The 25,827-nt window shown below is 37.7% G+C and overlaps 1 protein-coding gene across 3 annotated transcripts in view; it reads left to right on the top strand.

Annotated features, from left to right (window-relative positions):
* The window catches only part of PRKD1 (protein kinase D1), a 340,125-nt gene that overhangs the window by 169,046 nt on the left and 145,252 nt on the right, over positions 1-25,827 (top strand). For all 3 annotated transcript variants that reach the window (XM_043922695.1, XM_043922694.1, XM_043922696.1), the window contains exon 2: positions 16,173-16,311. In XM_043922695.1, coding sequence (XP_043778630.1) covers positions 16,173-16,311 — 139 coding nt within the window. The remainder of the gene's footprint in view (positions 1-16,172; positions 16,312-25,827) is intronic.

Genomic DNA, 25,827 nt, shown 5'->3' with positions numbered 1-25,827 from the left:
TCCCTGGTAGCTCAGACAGTAAAGAGACTTCCTACAATGCAGAAGACCTGGGTTCAATCCCTGGATTGCGATGATCCCCTGGAGAAGGAAATGGCAACCCATTCCGGTGTTTTTGTCTGGAGAATTCCATGGACAGAGGAGCCTTGAAGGCCACAGTTCATGGGGTTGCGAAGAATAGGACATAACTAACACTAACATTTGAGCAACTAATACTAACATTTTGATATGTATGAAAAAAAATTAACGTGATGCTAACTCATAGTGTTTAACCTTTATATTCATCTGTATTGTACTGTAAATCAAAGAACACAGACATATATAATTTTTTTTTCTCAAAGGTTCATCCCTTAATTCCACCTCTCGGGATCAAGTGTGCTTGTTCTCTTTCACCATATTTGATATTTAGTCTTTGCAGATTATCTATATTTGCCTTTATGAGTGACAGTAACAGAAGACTGGTCAGTTTTGCTGAAAATATAATACATTTCTCTATGACTCGGTAACCTGAATCATGGTCCAAGGCATCACAGGTATCTGTAAGAGCCTCTGCAGGTATCTTTGTAATAGAAGCTTAGTGGGGGGGCCAGAACCTTTTCCTGACAAAGAGCTCAGCTGAGGACATCTGGCCACTTGGAAATGAACTGAAAGACCAGTTTACTTTTGGTAGAGTGGCAGGTGATTTTATTATCTTTGGCCACTCCTGACCCTTCCCCAAGTTACAGCATTCTTTCCAGCAGCTGTATAGCATTTTACAAGAGGAGAAAAAAATGCTTGCCTATCTTGGGGAACATCAAAGTAAATGAGAGAAATTGTTTTCATTTTGATCCTATAAATCAGATGCTCTGCCTGCCTAGTACAAAGAACGAAAAAAAAAAAAAAATACACCAACTCCTTGGGGATTTGGTTTTCAGGAAATGAGCGTTTTATCCATGGAGCCAAAAGATCATTAGCACAATCATAACAATGGAATTCCACAGTATTGATGCCAACATACGAATCTATGGCCCTTGCTTGGTTCTAGTACAGTACTTGAAATTAATGCAGTAACGTTAGAGTATAAATAAATACAAGGAAGGGAGTTGATTAAAAATCATTAAATTAAATTATTTTCACCAAAAATAGGTTAGTTTCAGGATCTGGCTAGAGTCAATTGGAAATCGCGTGAGCTGCGTTGGAGCTATAGAAACCAAGCAGAAATAGCAGAACTATGAGCATGTCTAACGGATGTGGCTGAATTGTCCCTCCTCTGGAGTGGCTTGGAAATGTTGGTTTTCTTAGTTACTTACTTATAACTTACTTATAACTAAGTGCTGTAAGTATCATCTCTGATAAAAACAATAAACACTTACCATTTACCATGGGTCTGGCCCTATTATAAATACTTTACATGTGCTGCTACTGCTGCTAAGTCACTTCAGTCGTGTCCGACACTGTGCAACCCAATAGACGGCAGCCCACCAGGCTCCTCTGTCCTTGGGATTCTCCAGGCAAGAATACTGGAGTGGGTTGCCATTTCCTTCTCCGATGCATGCATGCTAAATCGCTTCAGTCGTGTCTGACTGTGTGACCCCATAGACGGCAGCCCACCAGGCTCTGTCCACGGAATTCTCTAGGCAAGCATGCTGGAGTGGGTTGCCATTTCCTTCTCCGTTTCATGTGTTAATTCATTTAATCTCTACAGTGACCCCTGGAGGCAATCAGTCAATCAGTAAACAAGTATATGTCTGTGTGTGTATATATGAAAATCTGCACATACAAATGTGGCATATATCACATACGTACATGCATATATATCACATACACACATATATGATATGTATCACATATGTATACACATATATACAAATATGATTGGTAAACAAGTTTCTTTATAAACATTAATTATGATAATATGCATGATGGGTATTCAAGAAGGGCATAGTGGATGCCACATTTTCTAAATTGATTTCAAAGCTTATTGTCATAGAGTAAGTGTATATGATTTAAGATATACTAATTTAGTTGTTGAACTCAGGTCTATGTCTAAGTCCAGGGGATTCTTAAATGAATGAGTGTTTTGTTGGGTCTTACACGGTATCAGAGCTACAAAGTTGCAGGCACTGGACCCAGTGTGTGTGTGTGTGTGACCGTGGTATCTACAGAGGTGTTGATGTGGGAGCCAGCGATAGTTTTTCTACCCTTAATCAAAGGAGAGTTAGAACCATTATTTTTAAGAATAATAAAGAACGTGAAAGATTTCTACACAAAGGCTTGCTCTGCTTGGAACTCCAGCCTCCTGCCTCCCTCCATCTGAAGTTATTGCTTTTGACCATTGGCTCTCAGCTAAGATACTATCTCTTCAGGGAAGTCTAGTCCCTGTCTAGTCCTTTGTCACAGCCCTTGATTATTATGCTCTCTTAGGATGGGGCTCCGTTTCTTTACAACATCGATTTTACTGTGCTGTTACACCCTCATTAGTGCGATATTGCCTCATCTGTCTCCCCTACCTGCGCTCTCCTGCTGATACAGCCTCTCTCGAGTTATCTCGTGACAACCAGGACCATCTCTGGTTTGAGTTATCATCATGCCTCTAGTTAGCGATACAGTGCCTGAGCATGTCTGCTCAGTATTTTTTGAGGGGCCATGAGCCCTTGTGATGTGCTCCTGTCTGTACCTTCCTTTTGTGAGAGGTGTTCTCTGCGCTGTGGTGATCCAGGTGAGCACTCATCATGATCACTGAATTCATGGCATTAAGCTTTTCAGCTTCATTTAAAAAGTCAGTGTCTATACTCGATCCTCCTTCCTCTGTGGTGTATCATTTAGATAGCTTTGGTAAGAAAAGTATTGAGTTGGTCAGAAAGATCGTTCGGGTCTTTTCCATAACATCTCTTTGACCAACCCAATATTGTATTTCCAAACTTCTTTTCTGAATTTGTGATCTAGGGTGTAACTCAGGCAGTTGCCCTCTCTCTAACACCTATCTCCAGTGTTGTTATAATCCCTGATTATTACGCATACTTAGATCTATACTGTTATTCTTTTTAATGAAAATTACCTAGAATAAAGTTAATTTAGTACAATTTAAACATTTTAGAACCTGAGAGTAAACAGTTAAAAGGGTGATGGTTTACTTAGTTATTTTACTGAAGATTGATTTTTTTTAATTGAGTTTAATAAATTAGCAAACTGTATATGAGGTCCTTTAATTATTTGAGGGTTAGTATCATCTTTAAGGATTACATAAATACTTGGTGTAAGTGTGTGCTGTTAAATTAAACCTGCTGTTAAACCTGGTCAATGGTCTATGCATGTTTATTGTTAAAATTTAGTTTTAATATAAAGGAAAATTAGACTTCATGCCTCTAAAATATATACTAATAGAGTTAACCTTTGTATATACTAATAGAGTTAACCTTTGTATATACTAATAGAGTTAACTAATTGTATATACTAATAGAGTTAACCTTTGTTTAATTATCAGTAATGAAGACAGTAGTCAGATGTACAAATTTTCCAAGTACATTTTATTTTTCAATTTTATTTTACAAACTTTAATAGAAATCTTTTCCAATGTATTATTCAGTACTATGTATGTGTTTCTTTTTATCTAAAAGATCAATGGCTCTGTAAATATTAGTTGCAATTCTATGTAATGCAATATTCCTTTGGGGGTGGGATGTGGAAAGGCTGACAGCCCATTGTCTCAATGATCCCAGCCAGTTTTTCCACTGCTGTAAGCTGACCACTCCACGGTCAGCGCTCATTAAGCCCTTTACCTTGGTTTGTTCAAAATCTATAATCTGTAGGCCTAGATTTGTACTTTCTTGCCAAGAAAAGTGCTCAGGGTTTTCAACTCTGACTCACTGTTTGCTGGACCTTTGACTACTCTTACTGTATTTTTTTTTCCTAAGAGAAGCAGAACTGAGAGAAAAGATCAAGGAGTATGTTTTAAGAGACTCGGCTACTCATCTTTGTTCTGACATCACCTAGTATTGCCACCTTGGTAATATGTTCTGGACATCAATCTACTTATCTCGAAATGAGAACATAAATAATTGCTGGGAGTTATCTTTTCCAAAGTTTCTGATTCCTAAACCTTTTTAGTTGCTGTCACATTCTTCATTTTATCCAGTATATGTATCAACTGTCATTAGTTCATTAATAAACAAATATGTAGCTTTATTATACAATGTAAAAAATCCACAGTATGCTATAATGACAGTTTTGTTCAGAGTGAGACAAAGAGTGTGAAGTATATATATATTTTTTCCATTTCCAAGCTGCACATCCACACATGTAATTACTGTTGTGTGAATAATTTCAGAGTACCTACTAAGACTTCTAATAGCTATCACTGACTAGTAATCTGTCAGGGTATAATGTAGGATAATATGTTTTTACACAACAGTGGTGAGGATCTCATTAATTATTACCACCTATAATTGCTTGATATGAACATTTATTCTAAAACTTAAAAATTATATACAACAAAATAATGATTTAAAATACTTCTAGGAAGTCTATATGCAGAAGTTGCTGCATTAGAGTTAATGATGTATTAAGTCATTTCTTATTGCTTTTGTCTTTTTAATAGGTGGCATATTATTCAAATTAAAATAGAAGAAAAGTCTCTGCCAACAATTAAGCATCACACTGAGTCACACCTGCTGCCTTAAAGATAAGCATATAATTTATTAGACAGACTTCTTGTTCAGTATCTGATACAGAACATCAGTATATTTATATGCCCAGGGAAGAAGAATTAAAGTCTAGCTTTATTCTCCAAAGATATTGCAAGTTCAGGTTTTATGCATGTTTCTGTGTCTTGTAGTATGGCTGAATTTCAAAGTTCATAATCAAAATCAACCATTTCACCTTTAATCTAAACTTTAATTCCAGGAGATTTCAAGTACCTTTCGTTGATAAAGTATATTCTTTCTTTTCTCATGTATCTTTTTTTCTTTTATACTGGAAAACATATAGTTCAGTTCAGTCACTCAGTCGTGTCTGACTCTTTGCAACCCCATGAACCACAGCACGCCAGGTCTCCCTGTCCATCACCAACTCCCGGAGTCCACCCAAACCCATGTCCATTGAGCCGGTGATGCCATCCAACCATCTCATCCTCTGTCGTCGCTTTCTCCTCCTGCCCTCAATCTTTCGCAGCATCAGGATCTTTTCCAATGAGTCAGCTCTTCACATCAGGTGGCCAAAGTAGGCTAAGTCTATATTTAAAATTATGAGTGAAAATGATTGTTTAAACATTGGGTTTTGACTTTAATGAAAAGGAGAGAGGCTTAAAAAAAAAAATCTAAGCAGAAGACAGTCCATGGGTCAGCTTCTAATCTGCCTGTAGGAAAGTAAGAATGGATAAATTAAAGTTCTTTCTTGAAGAGAAAAGGAAGTTTTTGGCAATAGAGTGGAGAAAGGAGGACTAACTAAAGTGACTTGTTTCTAAGTTTGGACCAGAAAGATTTCTGACATTGATAGCATCCCTTTGCAAAGGAAGCATTAAGTTTGTGGAACAGGTGGTCATGTGAGAGAAGAAACTACCAAGGGAGCAAGGCAAGGATTGTGATTATTGGCCAGGGTGATCTGCATTTGGACAGCATGCCAGTGGCCTAGAAAAATAGCACAGTCAAATGGAGAGTGATATGTCACTGGCTGTGCAGTGGACAGTGGTGCTTTTCTCATGCCTAGGAAATGTATAATGAATCTTCTTAGAATCAGCACTGTAACTATCGTTTAGTCTTTATTGTTTTGGAAACTGAAAATTTTTACATGCTTTTAAAAAATACTGTATGAAAATAGGCATTGCAGATTTATTTACATGAATCACATCTTTAAGATTAAGAGATGATTGATTGGACCAAGAATCTCTAGGAAAATAGGTTGCCACTAGGAGAGATAGTAAAGTACTACCTTTAAGGGTTTGTTTGTTTTAGTCACTAAGTCGCATCTGACTCTTTTGCCACCCTGTGGACCATAGCCTACCAGGTTCCTCCGTCTATGGGATTTCCCAGGCAAGAATACTGGAGTGGATTGTCATTTCCTTCTCCAGGGGATCTTCTTGACGTAGGGATCGAACCTACGTCTTCTGCTTGGCGGACAGATTCTTTACTGCTAAGCCACCTGGGAAGCCCACCAAGAGTAGTTCTTAGTTATTTTGATGGAACAGTATTCTTTTCTGCCTACCTTGGATCAGGGTAGCGTTGGGTGGAGGTGGGAGGGAGCAAAGAAGAAAGTTAAAAATTTTTTTTTCTGGTTTCTGTTTCCTAAGATTACATTCAGAAACTAGTCACACAGTTATGTGGTCATAGTGTGGAATTCTTTTCAAGTGCCTCCTTTTGAGGATATGAAATCACCAAATAGAAGAGCCTATGCCCAAATCTGAACACATTTCAGAACTATGCCTGCAAATAATATAGATTATTCACTTTTTCTTTTTTACTTTCATTGACTTACTTAAACTTGTGTTTCTAAGTGAAAATTTAGTGTTCATGCTTTAGTAGGCTTCAGCCATCTCATAGTTTTTTGTCATTATACCTGTAGTGCTATGTATGTGATAATCACCCAGTGGTTTTTCACTCAGTGTTTGTTGTTTTTTCATTGACTTAATATTTTATATATTTCATTTTTCAATCTGTTATTAGGTGACTTTTTTTTAAAGGGGGATTGTTTAATTCCCTACGCAAAGTTAATAAGACAAGTTTATGACTGATGGGAACTTCCGTGGTGGCTCAGATGGTAAAGAATCTGCCTGCAATGCAGGAAACCTGGGTTTGATCCCTGGGTCAAGACTATCCCCTGGAGAAGGGAATGGCAACCCACTCCAGTACTCTTGCCTGGAGAATTCCATGGCCAGAGGAGCCTGGAAGACTACAGTCCATGGGGTGGCAAAGAGTCAGATATGACTGAGCAACTAACACTTTATTTTCATGAGCTAATGTCTTGGTTCTCGCTCAAGATACCTCTTGGAAAGATCCTATTGGCCTAAGTATCTAAAGCTTCAGAACCCTCTAAATGCCTGACCTTTCTGCTTTTTATAGTTCCACAACAGCATCATTCAGGTGCAACTCCTCTGAGGGAGGTCCTGGTTCTCATTAAAATAGTTGCTTGCAATGTGTCCTTATTGTCCCAGTACTCTTGGAACAAAACTTAGGGAGGAGTTTGGCTAGGAAGTGGTAGTACCTTTTTAATTTCTTTGCTGATTATGGGTGACCAGTCATGGCACTGCTTGTTGTAAACAAGAGAGTTCTTGGAAAATGATTTGAGAATCATCTTTGATGAGGAGAGTGCCATCTTTAGCTGCCTGATGTATTCTCTTATTGAGTAGAAAAACTTAATTCCAGGACTTTCATCACCTTTTAGCGAAAGTGAACTGCAGTGTATTTTCATTTCCTAATCAGGCCATTTCTCTCTCTTTCTCTCCAATTTTTTTTTTTTTCCCCTGCTTGACTGAGTCATGGATTAATTTGTTTCTGGTATTGCTTGTTCCTCGCCCTTTGTGATTGGCCTCAACTATGGAAAAGCACCCTTTGTTCCTTAGAGTTCCCGTTGGCCAGGTCGCATTTCAGCTACTCATTAAAACATGTATTTATTCTACTCTGGAGCACATTGTCTGGCCAGCCTTGAATTTATAGTGAAATGTAACAGTAAATTGTGCTCTGTGGTCAAAAAATGCCAAATGATACACACAGCAGCACGGAGGTTTCCAGCATAGGGTAGAATTAAAGAGCTTACGACCAATGCCGGGATTGTTGGCCATATTTTCACAGTGGCCAGTGTTGTTAGAGTCGAACTTGGAGAGAGCTTGAAATCACTTATCTCAGATGTTTGCGCTCACAACCACAAAGCCCCTGAGAAACATAGAACTGATCTTGTAATAAGCTCCAGCTGAGTTTACAAGCCTCTGAGCCTTTCTGAAAGCCTGTTTAGTTTAATGAGGGTTTTCAGATTTCAAAGCTCATACACCTTCACATAAAAACAGATGATTATGACCAAATTAGGGAATGTTGTTCCCTGAGTGTTTTCCCCAATATGTTCTCTTCTCAGTTGTCAGGCATTGTTCCATTACACTTTTCACCTTGCAGACATCATTTTTAAATATAATTTTTGAAAGTCTTATTGTATATAGTTTCTATTCAAGCAGAACGTTACATTACATAAAAGAAAAGGTTTTCTCGTAATAGGAACAGACAAATATGCGTCTGTTTTATTCTGGCCAATAAAAAGAGAAGGTACAATCTAAAAAAAAAATCAAACCCTTAGCTCCTGCTGCCATGACAACTATCCCAAGAGACTCGATCTCCATGTTCACCCCTGTGCCCTCTTCACAAGGCTCTGCAACTTGTTTCTGAATGTCTTGTTAGTGAAGAGAGAGAAGCCATGTCTGTGACCCAGTAAGAAGGGAAGTGGGAGAGTGGATCTCCCCACCTCCATCATTTATATATGGGACAAACCACCTTCAAAAACATTTATAACTCTGCCTTCATTTTCTAAATTTAGTCTTTTAAAGTAATGGCTTTAATGTGTGGCATATATTGGTATTTTTCTACTTTTTCTGATTTTTCCAAATGTTTTCTGAGTTACCCTTGGAAAGACCTGTAATAATTAGGATATGAGGCATTCAAGCCTTACTTGAATACCAAATCTTTGATTACATTACATTACACCGTGGTTTCATAAGGAGGCATGTCACAGAGTGTGAGGTCCCTATGTCAGCAGTACTGAGCCGCAAGGATGGTATATAGAGGTAACTAAGAGGTGTGTGGATAAGGCTGGGCTGCACCGAAATTGTGATGAGCCAGTAGAATCCTTGTCTCCTAAGCCCCTCTTTCGTATTCCCAGCTATCCTTCCACCGCATGAGCACATTGACAATGCATTTGCTTAGAAGATGGTCAAGTTTAGATTTTCTTAGGGGAAACAGTCTCTGTTTCATTTCTTCCTTTCCGGCTGTTACTCTCTATTCACCCCAGCTCAAGCACTGAATCCCTTGAATTTCCTCTTCTCTCTTGAGTCAGAATCAGCCACCCATAGTTTTTCAAAGAATATGGTAAGAGGAACTGTGAATTAATTAATGTATTATATTTGGGAAACATTTATATTCTAATCAAGGGCAGTCCTTTAACAGTTACAGTTTAACTCAGAATAGGTCAAACTGTGTTTTGAGGGTTATGTGATAATTACTAAATTTATTTATTCTGATTTCATTAAATATACTTTGCATATTTTTTCAAAGTAACAATAAAATTGTATTCTTACTACCTGTGGGTATTTTATTTACTTTACTTTACTTTTCTTACAGATGCTATTTACATAGAATTAAGTGGCAAAAAGTTTGGGTAGAAAATATCGGTATTCTATATTTAAAAAGCACATGTTAGTTTGGCTTTCATTCACAAAGAATATTTGGTATGGAGCATGCTTACCTGCCGTAAACAAATAGACAATAATGCAGAATATGTAAAATGCCTGTTATAGACACTGGCCAATAGGCAATGCAGGGCGATCCCTGAGAAAAGGAAACAAACACGGTAGTTGAAACAAGTACAGTCATCTGAGGTTTCTGCCTGGAACCCTGATCCGTGGTGTAGTATAGGGAGAGAGAACCCAAGAGCCTAGTTATCTGGTTGCATAGAGGAAACAGGTAATGGAGCTCAAGGTGACCAAGTCAAAAGAATTTTTATGGGAAGAATACTGGCAAGGTAGGACCTATACAAAGGAAGAGCTCCAGAAAACTGCTTAAGGGTCCAGTTGAATAGAAAACTGAATATAAGTCCATAGAATGAAAATCTGTAAGGCAGAAGAAAGAGCAACAGTGGGAAGCTATAAAATGAACTCTCCAGAGCCCATATGAGACTGAGAGACAGTCAACTTCTCCAGACGGATAGAAATTTCACTGAATATTTGAAGTGTTCTGTAGAGATAGAGTCATGCATTAGTTGTTGTTCAGTTGCTCTGTCGTGTGTGACTCTTTCGGATCCCATGGACTGCAGCATGCTAGGCTTCCCTCTCCTTCACTATCTCCCTGAGTTTGCTCAAGTTCATGTCTACTGAACTGATGATGCCATCCAACCATCTCATCCTCTGTTGCCTCCTTCTTCTGCCCGCAAACTTTCCTGGCATCAGGGTTTTTTCCAATGAGTTGGCTCTTTGCATCTGGTGCCCAGTGGATTGGAGCTTCAGCATCAGTCTTTCCAATGAATGTTCAGGGTTGATATCCTTTAAGATTGATTGGTTTGATCTCCATCTTTGCCAGCATCACAGTTCGAAAGCATCAGTTCTTCAGCTCTCAGCCTTCTTTATGATCCAGCTTTCACATCTGTATGTGACTCCTGGCAAAACCATAGCTTTGACTAGATGGACCCTTGTTGGCAAACTGATGTCTACATGCATTAGTAGTTCAGTTTAGTCACTCAGTCGTGTCTGACTCTTTGCGACCCCATGGACTGCAGCACACCAGGCCTCCCTGTCCATCACCAACTCACAGTTTACTCAAACTCACTTCCATTGAGTCAGTGATGCCATCCAACCATCTCATCCTCTGTCATCTCCTTCTCCTCTCGCCTTCAATCTTTCCCAGCATCAGGGTCTTTTCAAATGAGTCAGCTCTTCACATCAGGTGGCCAAAGTACTGGAGTTTCAGCATTAGCAGTAGGATTAAATTATTCCGAGACCAAGTACTGTTCTAGAGCTCCCATAACAAATCTTAAAAGTACACCTTAAAAAGATAAAACCAGTCTGCAAGTACTTTAATGTTTTGTCAAAACAAATATCAGTGTTCTTTAAAGGAAGACAACAAAGGCCAACTGTTCACGTTAATTCATAAAACCTGGTGTCAAATTTTAAAAGTTATTGTTCAGTTGCTAAGTTGTGTCCGACTCTTCATGATGTCATGGAGTGTAGCATGCCAGGCTCCTCTCTCCTCTCCTGTCTCCTGGAGTTTGCTCAAACTCAGGTCCACTGAGTCCATGATGCTATCTAACCATCCTCTGCCACCCTCTTCTTTTGCCTTATTCATTTCCAACATCAGGGTATTTTCCAGTGAGTTGGCTCTTTTCATCAGGTGGCCAAAGTATTGGAGCTTCAACTTCAGCATCAGTCCTTACAGTGAATATTCAAGGTTGATTTCCTTTAAGATTGACCAGTTTGATATCCTTACAGTCCAGAGGATTCTCAGGAGTCTTCTCCAGCACCACGAGTAGAAAGCATCAATTCTTTGGTGCTCAGCCTTCTTTATGAATCAGCTTTCACATCCGTACATGACTACTGGCAAAACCATAGCTGACTGGTGACAAAACCATAGCTTTGACTAGACAGACCTTTGTCAGCAAAGTAATGTCTCTGCTTCTTAATACACTGTCTAGGTTTGTCATAGCTCTCCTTCCAAGGAGCAAGCATCTTTTGATTTCATGGGTGCAGTTGCCATCCATAGTTATTTTGGAATCCAAGAAAATAAAATCTGTCTGCTTCCACTTTTTCCTCTTCTGTTTGCCGTGAAGTTATGGGACCAGATGCAGTGATCTTAAATTTTTTAATGTTAAGTTTCAAGCCAGCTCTTTCACTCTCCTCTTTCACCTTCAACAAAAACTCTTTAGTTCCTCTTCACTTTCTGCCATTTGAGTGGTATCATCTACATATCTGAGGTTGTTGGTATTTCTCCTGGAAATCTTGATTCCAGTTTGTGGTTCATCCAGCCCAGCATTTTGCATGATGTACTCTGCATATAAGTTAAATAAGCCGGGTGACCATATATAGCTTTGTTGTACTCCTTTCACAGTTTTGAACCAGTCATTTGTTCCATGTCTGACTCTAACTGTTGGTTCTTGATGTGCATACATGTTTCTCAGGAGACAGGTAAAGTGGTCTGGTACTCCCATCTCTTTCAGAATTTTCCACAGTTTTCTGTGATCCACACAGTTAAAAGTTTAGTGTAGTCAGTAGCAGAAGTCGGTATGTTTGTGGAACTCCCTTGCTTTTTCCATAATCCAATAATTCTGGCAATTTGATCTCTGGTTCCTCTGCCACTTCAAAACCCAGCTTGCACATCTGGAATTTCTCAGTTCACATACTGCTGAAACCTAGCTTGAATTTAAAAAGTACACATATAAAAAAGCAGGAAAATGTGATCCTTAACTAGGATTAAAAGAGCTAATTGAAACAGATCAGAAATGGTAGAGGTGATGGACTTTGATGAAAAGAACTTTCATGGTTACATGAGAAATATGAAGTGAAATACTTGTATGCTGAAAACAAATACCTCTGAAAAACAGCAAAGGCAAATAAATAGAAAAGCATTGCATAATCATGCATTGGGAGAATTAACACTGTTAACATGTCAAACTACCATAAGCAATCTATAGATTCAATGCAATCCCTATCAAAATTCCAAGTAGTTTTTTTTTTACAGAGATAGAAAAACAACCTTAAAATTCATATGGAATCACAGAAGACCCCTGAAAAGTCCAAGCAATTATGAACCAGAGACATGAACCTGGAGACATGACACTTTCTGATTCAAAATATATTGTAGTAATCAAAGCAATATGACATTAAAAAGATATATAAACCAATGGCTAGACTAATAAAAAAAGGAAGATAACACAAATAACAGATATGAGAAAATAGTAGAGAGAAGTTACTTCAGACCCTACAGACATTAAAGGCATTTTAACTTCGTTGCACTAAATAAAGTCAGATTAAAAGTTAATGTATTGTATGATACCATTTATATCACATTCTTGAAAAGACTATAGGAACAGGAACTGTTTTCTATCTTGGTTGTGATGTGTATAGTACATATATATCATGTGGTTATGGTATACATGTTTCAAAACTTCCAGAATTTCACACTTAAAAAGGGAAGATTTTACTGTATGTTAATTATAGTTTAATTAGCCATTTATGATAGCATAAAATATGAAAACTTAGAGATAAATTTAGCAAATATATCTAAGACATATCTCTCAAAAAGTTTTGAGAGAAATTTTAAAGAAACTAATAAATAAGGCAGTATACCACCTTATTCATAACAGAACAGAAGTCTCTGCATTCTTAGAACATTCATCTACTGAAATTGGCTGATCTATGTTTCAGTGTAATATCATTGAAAAATCACAGCCAATCTATTTTTTACAAATTGAAAAGGTGATTCTAAAATGAGTATGGAGATTCAGAAAACGTATAATATTCAAAGCAGTCTCAAAAAGGAAGAACATGGAGCACTTAACACTAACTATATTCAGTCTTGGTATAAAGTTCCAATAGTAAGTATAATGTGTTATTGACATAATGATATTTACATAGTCAAACATACACTTATGAGACTGGTAAATTCTCTTCCTAGATTTTTAGTCATAGAAAATGAAAATACATACCCACTGAAACATTTGTACATAGGTTTTTGTTTTTTTTTTTTTTTTGTACATAGGTTTTTATAACATTATTATTTATAATATCCACAAACCGAGGGGAAAAATACTAATGTTTTTCTGTGTGTGCACAGAGAAGCAAATATCCTTGAGCCATGTAATGAAATGCTAACAACTAAGAATAAAAAGAGATGAATCTCAAATATAGAATGTGTAAACAAGTCTCAAAAAGATTATAATGAACAAAATAAGCCAGTTAAAAAAAGAGCACATAGTACATGTTGTATGATTTCATTTGTATGAAGTTCTGTAGCTGGTGAGCTACAGAATGTACCTTGGTGACGTGTCATCTTTGGTGACAAGGTAAATCTGTGTTGAGTCAAAATGGTGTGTAGCACCAACGAAAGGGAGTACTATAAAATTTGGGAGGTTGACGAAACTGTTTCCTGTTGGTTATGATTTTGTTTGCATTGGTGTTGATGAAGACTCAGAACTTAAGACTTTTACACTTATATCCATTTCATTTACTGTAAATTGCACATCAAGTGAAGTTGATTTTTAAAATAGTACATGAGCTATTCATTTTTTTAGTTTAGAAAATGGTGTTTTAGTTCTTTCTTTTCACTCTATTAATATTGTTGGAGAAATTACAAAAAAAGGAAGTATTAGTTTTAATTAGCACAGTGGAAGCAGTGACATCATTTCAGCTCTTGCGTTAATTTTAAGGAAACCAACTTTACTAAGTGATATACAGATATATACCTGTATATATACTAAGTGTATATATATATCTGTGTATATATATATATATATATATACAGAGATACAGATAAATCATACTTGTCAGCAAACACTTAAGAGCAAGAGGATGTTTTGTATATACTTATTTTCATTTCACACAAAATGTCTTAAAATGATTGTATCCCTAATTTTATTAACATGGAAAAATAAAGAAGAATGCATAGTAAATTTATTTTTAGAAGATACCATATTCTGGACATTTCTTCATGACAGTACCTCCTTAAAATCAACCTTTGTTGACATACGTGTCAGACACATCACAAGTTTCAGGAACAAGACAATTTTCTCTCTTTGACTTATGACCTTTTTCCACACAAGACACATATAGATTTATAAAGCAAATAGCAGTTGCTGATTATGTGAAAACATCATATACAAGAGAAGAGCCATTCTCACATGCAACATTAGCCTAAGTTGTTTGTTTTAGTAAAAATCTTCCAATACGAAAACAGAATGGTCTTTGTAATAAACTTGAATTTGACTTTAAGATTTTTCTCTTTTTAATATCTTTGGATTGATTTTTATTTTTTAAAAAGTTTATTTCATATTTCAGTAGAGCCAATTAACAATGTTGTGCTGTAATTTCAGATGATTAGCAAAAGGACTTAGCCATACATGTATCCATTCTTCCCCAAACTCCCCTCCCATCTAGGCCCTACGTAACATTGAGCAGCGTTCCATGTGCTATCCAGTAGGTCCTTGTTGGTTATCCATTTTAAATATAGCAGTGTGTACATGTCCATCCCAGCTCCTTAACTATCTCTTCCTTACATTCTCCCCCTCCTCCAGCAATTATAAGTTCATTTTCTAAGTCTGTGAGCCCCTTTCTGTTTGGTAAGTTCATTTGTATCATTTCTTTTTAGATTCCACATGTAAGGGATATCACATGATATTTCTTCTTCTCTCTCTGGCTTACTTCAGGTCCATCCATGCTGCTGCCATTGGCATTATTACGTCCTTTTTAATGGCTGAGGAATGTTCCATGGTATATATTTACTACATCATCTTTATCCTTTCCTCTGTCCATGGACATTTAAGTTGCTTCCATGTCTTGGCTGTTTTAAACAGTGCTTCAGTGAATGCTGGGAAGATTCTTAAGGACATTTCTATCCTTTGATCAAATAATTCTACTTTTAAAAGAAAATTCATCAACCAGGACTGTGGTTTGAATTTAACACTCTTTCTCACATTAGAAGGAAGAGAGGAAATGTAAGGAATAACATTGATTGTTAATATCCTGATAGTAATTGTTAATACCAGAATTTTTGTGGATTTGCCCAGTATAAAATGTCATTCGGTTAGCTTTCATTATATGCCTGCTACTGGAAGATAGTCTTGGGTAATAAACTTGGATTTACCCTTGTGAGGAGAATATTAACTATGTATACTTGAATTGACTTTTAGCTGTTGTGTTAATATTTATCTATTTCATCTAGGTTGCATGGAAACTAAAATGCACTGTATGAGCAGCAACAATAGGGAGAGTTGGATTGTTTCCTCTGGTGCTTCCCTGAATCAAAGGATCTAGATAACACCTTTGCCCACACACAGAACATATTTAGATTTATTGAGTCACCTCTTATTTTTGAATATGCCAAAATGGACTGGCCTTTTTTTTTTTTGCAGACAAATTGCAACATTTGTAATGGAATTGTAACACACTCCCATTTTAATGTTATTGAATTGCTATAAGTCATGTGAAAAGACTCAGTTCTTAGAACTTACTATAATTCTTAACAACTTTACTGCCACAAATTTCTTTATTTTTCTCCTGTTTTTTTGATCTGTAATTAGAAGACATTTTGTTGTTATTGCTTTTATGAACTGTGATTTCTTTCCTCCTGCTTTGGAGTCATTTCAGTATCTACTTGGCCATTCATTTTTACTGGTTAATGTTCTAGATATTTTGAACTTTTGTACTTAGCTTGTATTTGTGCTCTGACATTTATTTCCTTGATTTTTATTTTAAATTTAGGAAGATTTTGACACTTAATCTGTTGTGGTATTTGTATTTACAGTTCCCTGAATGTGGTTTCTATGGAATGTATGATAAGATCCTGCTTTTTCGCCATGACCCTACCTCTGAAAACATCCTTCAGCTGGTGAAAACTGCTAGCGATATCCAGGAAGGCGATCTCATTGAAGTTGTCTTGTCAGGTAGTATACTTTTTCCTTATTCATAGATTAATACTTTGCATCTGGAGAATTCTTGGACATAAGTTTTACCTTTTTTTTTTGTTTGTTTTGATTTCATTAATTTATATTAAACACTTGATTTTGTATTGGGTATAGTCGATAAACAATGTTGGGTTAGTTTCAGGTGAGCAGCAAAGGGATTCAGCCATACATATACATGCATCCTATTCTCCCAAACTTCCCTCCCATCCAGGCTTGGCCATATATTTTTAAGGCAGCATTAAAAAAAAAAAAAAAAAGTACATCAAACCCAACCTCAAGAGGAAATTTTAGGGCTTTGTCTATATGAGCTTTCAACATTATTTTGAATAAGAACAAAAGGTTTCTCTTGAATTGGCTGTTTCCCTACCCAGTTCTGTCCCAGTCACTTTTCCCAACTTTTCACTCTCCTCATATCCCCCAAAACATACATGAATAGTTTCATTCATTATTTAAGTCACTTGAAACAGCAAAAGCAAATGAAAACACACTCGCCAACAGTAAAGTTAAGACAGATGTCAGGGCCCCAAATGTACTGAGTGTCTGAAAGCCAAGGGTTGGAAACTGTTGCTTTAGTCAAGTCAAAACTCCAGTAGCTACTAGCCAAGACCAAGTTGGAAACCAAAACTCAGGAGTTACAGCAGGTCAGGCCATGTTGTGCGACTTTAGCTAACTCACTCCCTGAGAAACAGCTGCATTTCCTCTGCCCAGATTTTTATTTCTTGTTTAGGGTTGGACTCTGCCTGTCAATACACACAAAAATTTAGCTTTTTAAAAAAATGCCAGAGAACACAGGTAGCAGGGATCTTAACAACAGTAATCAGTCCAGTATTCTAAAGAAGTCAAGATTTTTATTGTTTATCTTTGTTAAAATTGAGTCATTATTGAGAAATGCAGATTGTACTGCTCCTTTTTCACTTCTGGCCTTCTTAAAGGAAATCCGTTCACTTTAAAAATGTTTCTAGGTTTCATTTCCTCAAGTTCCAGAGCCCAGTACTTGGATGCACTGATTATAATTCACTTGGTCTTTGGTTTGATGAAGTCCAGTTCACATTGTCTGTATTGATCTCCTTGATAGGAGACTGTGAGTGGTCTTGGGATTAACACGTTTTCATTGGGTAGATAGATCCTGTAAAACAGCTTGTTTCACTAGATAAAAATAATAATTTTACAGTTGCTTATAGTTTTGCCAGTTGCTAAACAAACCAAAAAAGGAAAGATTTTCACTTTTTTAAATTTGAGAGGGGGAATCACTTGCTTGTGTTTTTTTATTTTTCTTTGACTCTTTTGACATTGGCTCCCTGCACTTGGCCTCACAGCACTAGTGCCTAGCCATGTTGTCCTGTAAGTTTCCTGTTTCTGAACACTGGAGGCAGCCTGAAATAAATTATTCAGAGACAGCATGCACCAGATCTATTGTCACCATAATTCATACTAGACTCAAAGCCAGACGTCTTTGCAAGGAATATGTTTTATGAGCCCTTTTCCTGTGGCTGTGCCCAGAAATATATGAAGATTTTCAGAATTGGATTTCTAAATTATTTCTTTTTCTTCCCATTTTACTTTTGTTGTCAAGTCCTCAGAGTAACACCCTACAGATTGAATGCAAGCTATATGTGTGTGTTCTTACAGGGAAAGCTGCTGTCCATTTGCATGTTATCCCCATGCCTTCCATGAGCCAGACTTGCTGTGCCCTATGCTGACCTGATGTAACAGTGTTCTGCTTTTCCTCTCCATCTATGCAAACCCAGGACCTCTTTTGTCACCCGCCCTGGATGTTCTCTGTCCCACCTCTCCTGTCTCCCTGGCCACAGTGCTGAGGGGTGCTTAAAGGTGCCCCTTTTCCTCACTTGCTGTCCGATCACCTGGTTCAAGAAAGCCTCTTCTACTCCCTCAGCAGCTGTCTGATTGGTATTTAAAAGAAGCCATTTTATAACAGCCTGATCTGATTCTTCTTCTGAACTGTAACCTTTGAACCCTTTTCACATTTCAGGTAGTTCCACTTCCTGGATACATTTAACCCTTATATTATTCACATACATATGCATGTGTTACACAGGTGTGTACATATAGTGCATATATACAGTGTGTGCCTACACATGCAATTATGTTTACCTGTAAACCTCTTTGGCAGCTATATTCTTCTACCTCCTCTCCCTCTCTAGTGCTCAGTATTTTGCTTTTCTCAGTACATATTAAGAATGGTTTTTATTTAAAACCTCCCACCCCTCCATTCTATAGCCCTGTGTTCCTCCACACTGCTTACGGTTGCTGGTTGTTGTCAATCGCCCGCAGCACAGCCTCCACCCTGACCTCGCCGAGACGGCGCAGCCCCAACTCGGAGAATCTCCACTTGGCGGCACTCCTCCTCCAACTTGTCAGTTGCCACCAAATACACAATCCCTGTCCTTTTCACTGTAGTTTTTAATCATTAACTCTACCATTTTTGGACTAGATTTCCCCTTTTATTCTTCTTTCCCTACAGCTCATGGCCCTCTGTGTTCATGTCCTACCTCACTTTGATGCAATATTGACTACTTGATATTCTCTTATACCATAGCAGTTCCCGCTATACCCGTCTGCAATCTGAATTGCTTTAACAGTCCTTTTTTGCCATCCCTGTTCCGGAACCACACATGACTGCAGACACACATCCCTTGCCAACACGGCTCAGGGCAGCTCTGTCCTTCACCTGGCTTTACTGTTGTGCTGCAGACTTCTTTCCCTATCCTTTTGTTACCTTAGAAGGAGGCTCTCAGTAAACATATATGGGTTGCTTGATTGGCTATTGGCTATCACGTTAGAAGTTATCACATATACACAATTTTGTAAAAATACTTATTTGTTGTAAAAATATTATTTCTAGATATATCCTCAAAAGTAAACTGAACTTCAAGTCTCCTTGCTATGCATTTACCCAGCCCTGACATGGAATTAGTGCCTGTGATGTGGGCAGGATTGTATTACATTATAATTTGAGGCAAGACAAATGATAGCTACTAAGACACTTCAGGTCATGGTGCAAGGAAGCTCATAAACATACTCATTCCTGAACCAGTCCTTGAAGAAAGTGGGTGCTATGATTGGCCAGAGAAATATGCCATTTCCTGGAGGTGGGTTAAGGATCAGCTTCATTCAAAATGTAATGGGTAAGCGGAGCAGTGGAGCCAAACACTGGACATCCCTTCTATGGCCTTTTGACCAGTTCCAGAACATAAACTTGCTGTGGAAATTTCCCTCCTGGAGACTATAATTTTACTGTTAAAATTCATTTATCCAAGCTTTCTGTTTTTCCTCATGAAAAATTAAATTTTGCTCTGTGGTCACATAAACATAATCTGATTCTTTTCATGTTTGATCAACATTCCACTAACAGGAACATTTTCTGACATAGTATGGCAATAAAATGTCAGAAAATATGGAAAGCATTAATTTTCAGTAAGGTTAAATCCTCTTGTCTCTTCAGACGACATCAAAAATTTTCTTGTGCTTATGTCATTTTCTGCTGAGACCTTTCCTCATCTGTTAGTACTAACTGGACTGCTCCTGGCTAATTCACTGGCTCCCCCCTCTTTTTTTTTTTTTTAAATTTTGGAAAACATGGCTTGGTTGAGCTAGTGCTTTTATACCCAGTAAGCCAGGAAAAGATTGCTCATGGGTGGATGGGGGTAGGTTATAGAGGAGAAAAAAAAACAACAACTCCATGGAAGTTCCCCACCATATACACTCCCAGAGCTGGCAAACTTTCTTTGTCTGTTGTTATTGTTGTGAAGTAAGAACACTGCAAATGGAAATTTCTTTTACTAAAGGCAAAGTCAAGTTCAAGTCTATGGTACTGAGCTATAAAATAAAGTTAATGGAATTTATCTGAAGTCTTCTTGACGATGAATCTCTATTGAAGCCTGGTAATTCAGCCATAGTCAAGCATATTAATAACAGGACTGCGTTCATATGACTCAGCTCTTTTTGCTTTGTTTTGTTTGGACTTGATTCTAATAATTGTGTATTTGTGTGTATGTATCTATCTTGTAGGTGATTAAATAGAAAATAGACAAGGACTATAAGAACTTACCAAATAAAATCACAGTTTTAAAGTCTTAGAGCTAAATATGAAGTCTTTCTTTCTTTTATTAACAGTAAAAATCCATATTTTTTCTGGGAAATTTTCATTACCCTTCACAGTAGATTATCCTGTATTATTTATACCTTTGCAAAGTGTTGTTTATACATGTGGTTATTTGTTCCCAACTATTTAGGGATGGGAGCTTCCTTGGAAAGCTAGTGCTGTAGCCCAGTTAGAAGGATTTGGACCTATTCTTGGGCAGTTTCAAAAGAGCTGGAAATGAGGTAGAGATCAAGGTATAGTTTAAAAGTAAAATAGATGTAGTAACCATTTGGGTATAGTTCATGAAGGAGATGAGAAAAGGAAGGGGACACCAAGGAGAGCTACAGTTGCTTAGCACGATCTCATTTCCTTTTCATCTTCCAAAGTCTTGTCCTCATACATTGGTTAGCGCATCTGCCAAATGGTTTGGGGATTGCCCTGAGGGGCTGAAGAACTGATTTTATGGCCGAATAGTACCATTAACTTCCTTCATGATTTTGTACAAGTTGTATGTGTGTGTATGTTAGTGCTCAGTCCTGTCCAACTCTGCGACCCCGTGAACTGGGACCCTCCAGGATCCTCTGTCCATGGAATTCTCCAGGCAAGGTGAAGTCGGTCAGTTGTGTCTGGCTCTTTGCAACCCTATGGACTGTGGCCTGCCAACCTCCTCCGTCCATGGGATTTTACAGGCAAGAATACTGGAGTGGGTTGCCGTTTCCTTCTCCAGGGGAACTTCCTTACCTAGGGATCAAATCCGGGTCTTCCACACTGCAGACTCTACCGTCTGGGCCACCAGGGAAGCCCAAGAATACTGGAGTGGGTAGCCATTCCTTTCTCCTGAGAGTCTTCCCAACCAAAGGATTGAACCTGGTTCTTCTGCTTTGCAGGCAGATTCTTCACCATCTGAACCACCAGAAAAGTCAACCTCTGGGATTCAGAGATTCTGTTTATTGTTTTTGTTTTTATCTAAAAAGGAGCTTATTCTGGAGGAAAGTATCATACAGTGATGATAAAACATAGATCCCATGTTTTATTCAGTCTGCAAGTAAAGCAGTATGCCTAAGCATTGGGTACAGTTTCCAGGGCCAGATTATCTGGGTTTATAGTGTGAATGTATGGTACTCACCACTTAACATCTTTGCTAAGACATTAAATGATTCTGTGGTCCAGTTTCCTCATCTATAAAATGGGGAAAACAATAGTACCTACATTGTATGGTTGTTATAAAAATTAAGATAAATTAATGTATGTAAAGCACTTTAGAGAATTTCTGTGCTTAGCAGCAGCAGAGTTGATGTTAGCCATTTTGATTGCTCTCCTCAGTCTCTTAAGTGGCCTTTCCCCATGATGTTCATGGTTGTTAAACATACCACAGAAGGAAATCCTGTTCTTTCATTACTTTGAGAAATGTTGTTTTAAGCAATGTTTAAAGAATTATTTACTGCAGGACTCTTCAGAACTTTGGTGCATGGAAAGATAATTCTCCAAGATCACTTCTCAAGTTCATTGTATCACAAAATATTTTTCCCCCTACTCTGGTGAGTCTTGTATTCAGCAGTTCACATGGGAAGTACTCCTCTGGGTCATGCCCGTGGACCAGTGATGTGAGAGGGGATATTCATTCTCTCTATACAGGCCACTGCTCTCTCACAGAGAGCAATGTTTGAACCATGGGAAAGCAGGAGTTAAGAAGCAATAAATTTTTGTTTACATGGTAGCATAGGCTTTTGAAGCAATTTACATAAGCACTGATGTTTCCTTTGTAATGACTTTGTGACATAGTGAAATCAGATACCTTAAAAGCTATGGAATATAAATTTTAACTTGCCCATATCCTGCAGTGAGTAGGGGTAGTATCAACCAGAGCTTGAATCTAAGTGACTGAACTCTTCATACTGCTTCAAGTTAGCCCTTTGAACTTGGGCCAGTAAACAGGAGTTCTTGAGAATCTGTTCAAAGAATTCCTACTATAGTAAGTTTATATTTCAGGGAAACACTGATGATATTTTAACAACAAAACCAGCAATGAACTAGCTACAAGTTCTATTGACATAATCTTTATCACAGGGCCACTATTTTCCCTCTTCCTCATAAAAACAGATACTTAATAAACGTACAAATTTTGATCAGGTTAAGAAAATTCTGGAGGCGCTTCTCTGTAGAGTTATGATACAAAATATGAAATAAAAAGTAACTGTGCCCTTGTTTAAATAGAATCCATTCATAGAATTTCTTAGTTCTGATCAAAATTGAAATAGTGTCTTAGGATCAGTATATTTAAGGGAACCTTATGAGCATGGTTTTCTGTTAGTAAGATTCATTGTCTAAACCATAAGCCAGAAAAAAAAAATGTATGGTAACAAAATTTTAGCTAGTCCTTTATTTTATAGTAAGTGTCAATTATTGATTTATATGGTGCTTTGCCAGTAATATCTATTTCCCTCAGATATAGTACATTCCTTAGTATGTTCCCTCTCTGAAATAGGGATGGAAGGAATAAACCTTGAGAGTGATGTTTTAGGTCGCTGCATTATTATTTATCCAGGAATACATTATATAGACATAAGCTTGTTTGTTTGCTTTTAATAAGGCAGAATTAATCATAGGAAGCACCTCCCCAACCCTAATACTGCTTCGGTAATTAAATTGTAAAAGTCCCGGCCTTTACTACTCAGCTTATATTTTTTTGTAATTGTTCTGGAGTATCTAACTCTGCCAGGCTACGTGGTCTCAATTCCTGTCCAAATTTAGTTGCAGTTGTCTGTGCAGGTGGTTTTGTAACAGTGGAAACCCTGAAATATAAGATTATAGGTCATTAAAAAAAAAAGATTATAGGTCATTACTGTTTTCTTCTAAGTATGGTTTATGTTAACTGTGTCTTCAGCATTTCTATTTATTAGCATTATTAATTCTCTTCCATTCTTAGCTTTCAAATAAACCTGGTTTGGGTCTCATTGTGATACCCTTAACCATTTTCACTGAAAAGTGAATGCAAAGAGCAGACTGTCGGATTTCCCACCCTTTCTTACTTGTGACCTCATGGCAAGATGAGGCCTCAGAGCACTCCTCCCTTACTTTGATGGTTTTCTCAATTATTTGTCCTTTGCTGTGGTGGATTCTCCAAGGAGATACAGTATAAGAGTACATTGCTTCTCTATCTTTTTGTAACCTAACTATCCTTAATTTCAAGTTAAAGAGAAGACATTCTCCCCAGGTCACATGGGGCATAAGACAAACCCTAAAGACAAACGTTTTTTGAAGAATCTTCATTTGAAAATTTCATACATATGTTGCATTTTCCCTGCATTATATTTCTGTTTAATTTTTTAATGAAGTATTGTTGATTTACAATGTTATGCTTCAAGTATACAGCAAAGTGATTCAGTTATACATATATACATTTTTTTCATATTCTTTTCCCTTATCAGTTCAGTTCAGTCGCTCAGTCGTGTCCAACTCTTTGCGACCCCATGAATCACAGCACGCCATGCCTCCCTGTCCATCACCAACTCCCAGAGTTTACTCAAACTCATGTCCATCAAGTCGGTGATGCCATCCAGCCATCTCATCCTCTTTTCCCTTATAGGTTACTACAAATATTGAGTATAGTTCCATAGCTATAAAATAGGTCCTTGTCGGTTTTCTGTTTTATATATAGTAATGTGTATACATTAATCCTAAACTCTCAGGTTAACACAGTTTTGAATAAATAATGTTTCTTCCCCATGTTGTTCTTTAAGAAATAGATTAGTGATATAAGGACATATAGCATTTATGATGTGTTTGGCACTGTTGTTAAGTGCTTTACATATATTCTTTCAGAAATATGGATATTTCTTTTGTAGTGTCCACATAACTTCAATTTGATAAATAGTGGACTTCTAATCAAAGATTGTAGTTTAAGCCCTAGAGCTGCCATTTATTTCTTACGTAGTGTTTGGCAAGTCACCTCATTCCTCTTGAGTCTTCTGTGTGCTGTACTTAGTTGCTTGGTCATGTCTGACTCTTTGCCACCCCATGGACTGTTGCCTGCCAGGCTTCTCTTCCCGTGGGGATTCTCCAGGCAAGAGAACTGGAATGGGTTGACCATGCCCTCCTCCAGGGATCGAACCCAGGTTTTATCACCTGTCGAATAGCAATAGCAGTGTCTCCAATATGGGGTTGGGTTCTAGATTTCATGAAAATACATAGAAGACGTTTCACAAGATGCCTGGCACATGTGAAGTTTTCTTTCTTCGTGCCCCTCTCCACCCCACTGGGCTACACATTATTTGAAACAGGAACCGTTTATTTTGATATTGAATCCTCATGATCTAACATATGACATACAATCAATGGCTATCTGTTTAGTAAGTAAATACATACTTAAAATAAGAAAATGAACAGACCAACAAACAAATGGTTAAATAGTTGCTCCATGTAAGATATCCGAAATTGCTGTTGTTCTGTTGGAATTGAATTTCAGCACTTACTGTTGACCCTTCTTGGCCTAATCTGTTAGTAAGCTCAATATTATCATATGACTAGTCCCTTTTTTCTGATTTCTTGTTATCTTCTATATATTCTTAAAAGCTAATTATGTTTTGGAAATTATTTTAGAAATTCAGTTCTTCCTTCAAAGCATTGCAATGTCTTTCACAACATTTCTCATGTAAAATGAGACCTAATTCATTTCTTATCTAATTTTTGCAACTGCTGGATTATGGCTCATCTCTGTGACCAAGTAAGCTCATTTACTGTCAACGGCCGTTCATTCTTGCTTGAATCAGCTTTCCCACACATTGCTCTTTTCTTACAGATATCCTTGCTTTCCATCTAAAACCTGTTTTGTAGTCACTTCTTTTTCATGCACTCCCCCTCCATATTAATCTCACTTTCCTTCATCAGTTTACTGTCATTTCTTCATCTGGTGCCTCAGTGCTCCATACCTCCTGGTGTTAGAGCTCAGAGAGGTGACCCTGGAGCTGGCCATGGGCTCTGCTTTCTGTTACAGAGTCTGGAAGGAATAAGGAGTGATATCCTGAGGTGCTGGCTGACCTTGCCTGCTGCTCCCCCTCCTCCTTCCTCTCCTCACACTGAAGCTCTATGGCTTTATCCATCCAGCAGAACAGCTGTCTGTGCCTAAGGGTCAGCCGGCGAGATCTATAGAAAAGCTGAGTCATGCTCTCCAAAACTGGAGTCTCAATCTCCACAGAGACTCTAACCCTGTACATACTGTGGTTTTCAGAGCAGGACATATCAAGCCCCTCTGCTCACACAGAACTAACCTAGGGCATAGTTCTTTACCATTTGGCAAGTGAATATCCAGCCAGAAATCATGCTTTTTCCTCTCTTCTCATCTACTACGTCTGTAACTGAGGACAGTATAGTAAGTCATCCAGATAAACAGGAAA

Source organism: Cervus elaphus, chromosome 13 (genome assembly GCF_910594005.1).
Source record: "Cervus elaphus chromosome 13, mCerEla1.1, whole genome shotgun sequence".
Taxonomy (NCBI): Eukaryota; Metazoa; Chordata; class Mammalia; order Artiodactyla; family Cervidae; genus Cervus; species Cervus elaphus.
Note: the sequence above shows the minus strand (reverse complement) of the source record. Positions and strands in the feature narration are given on the sequence as shown.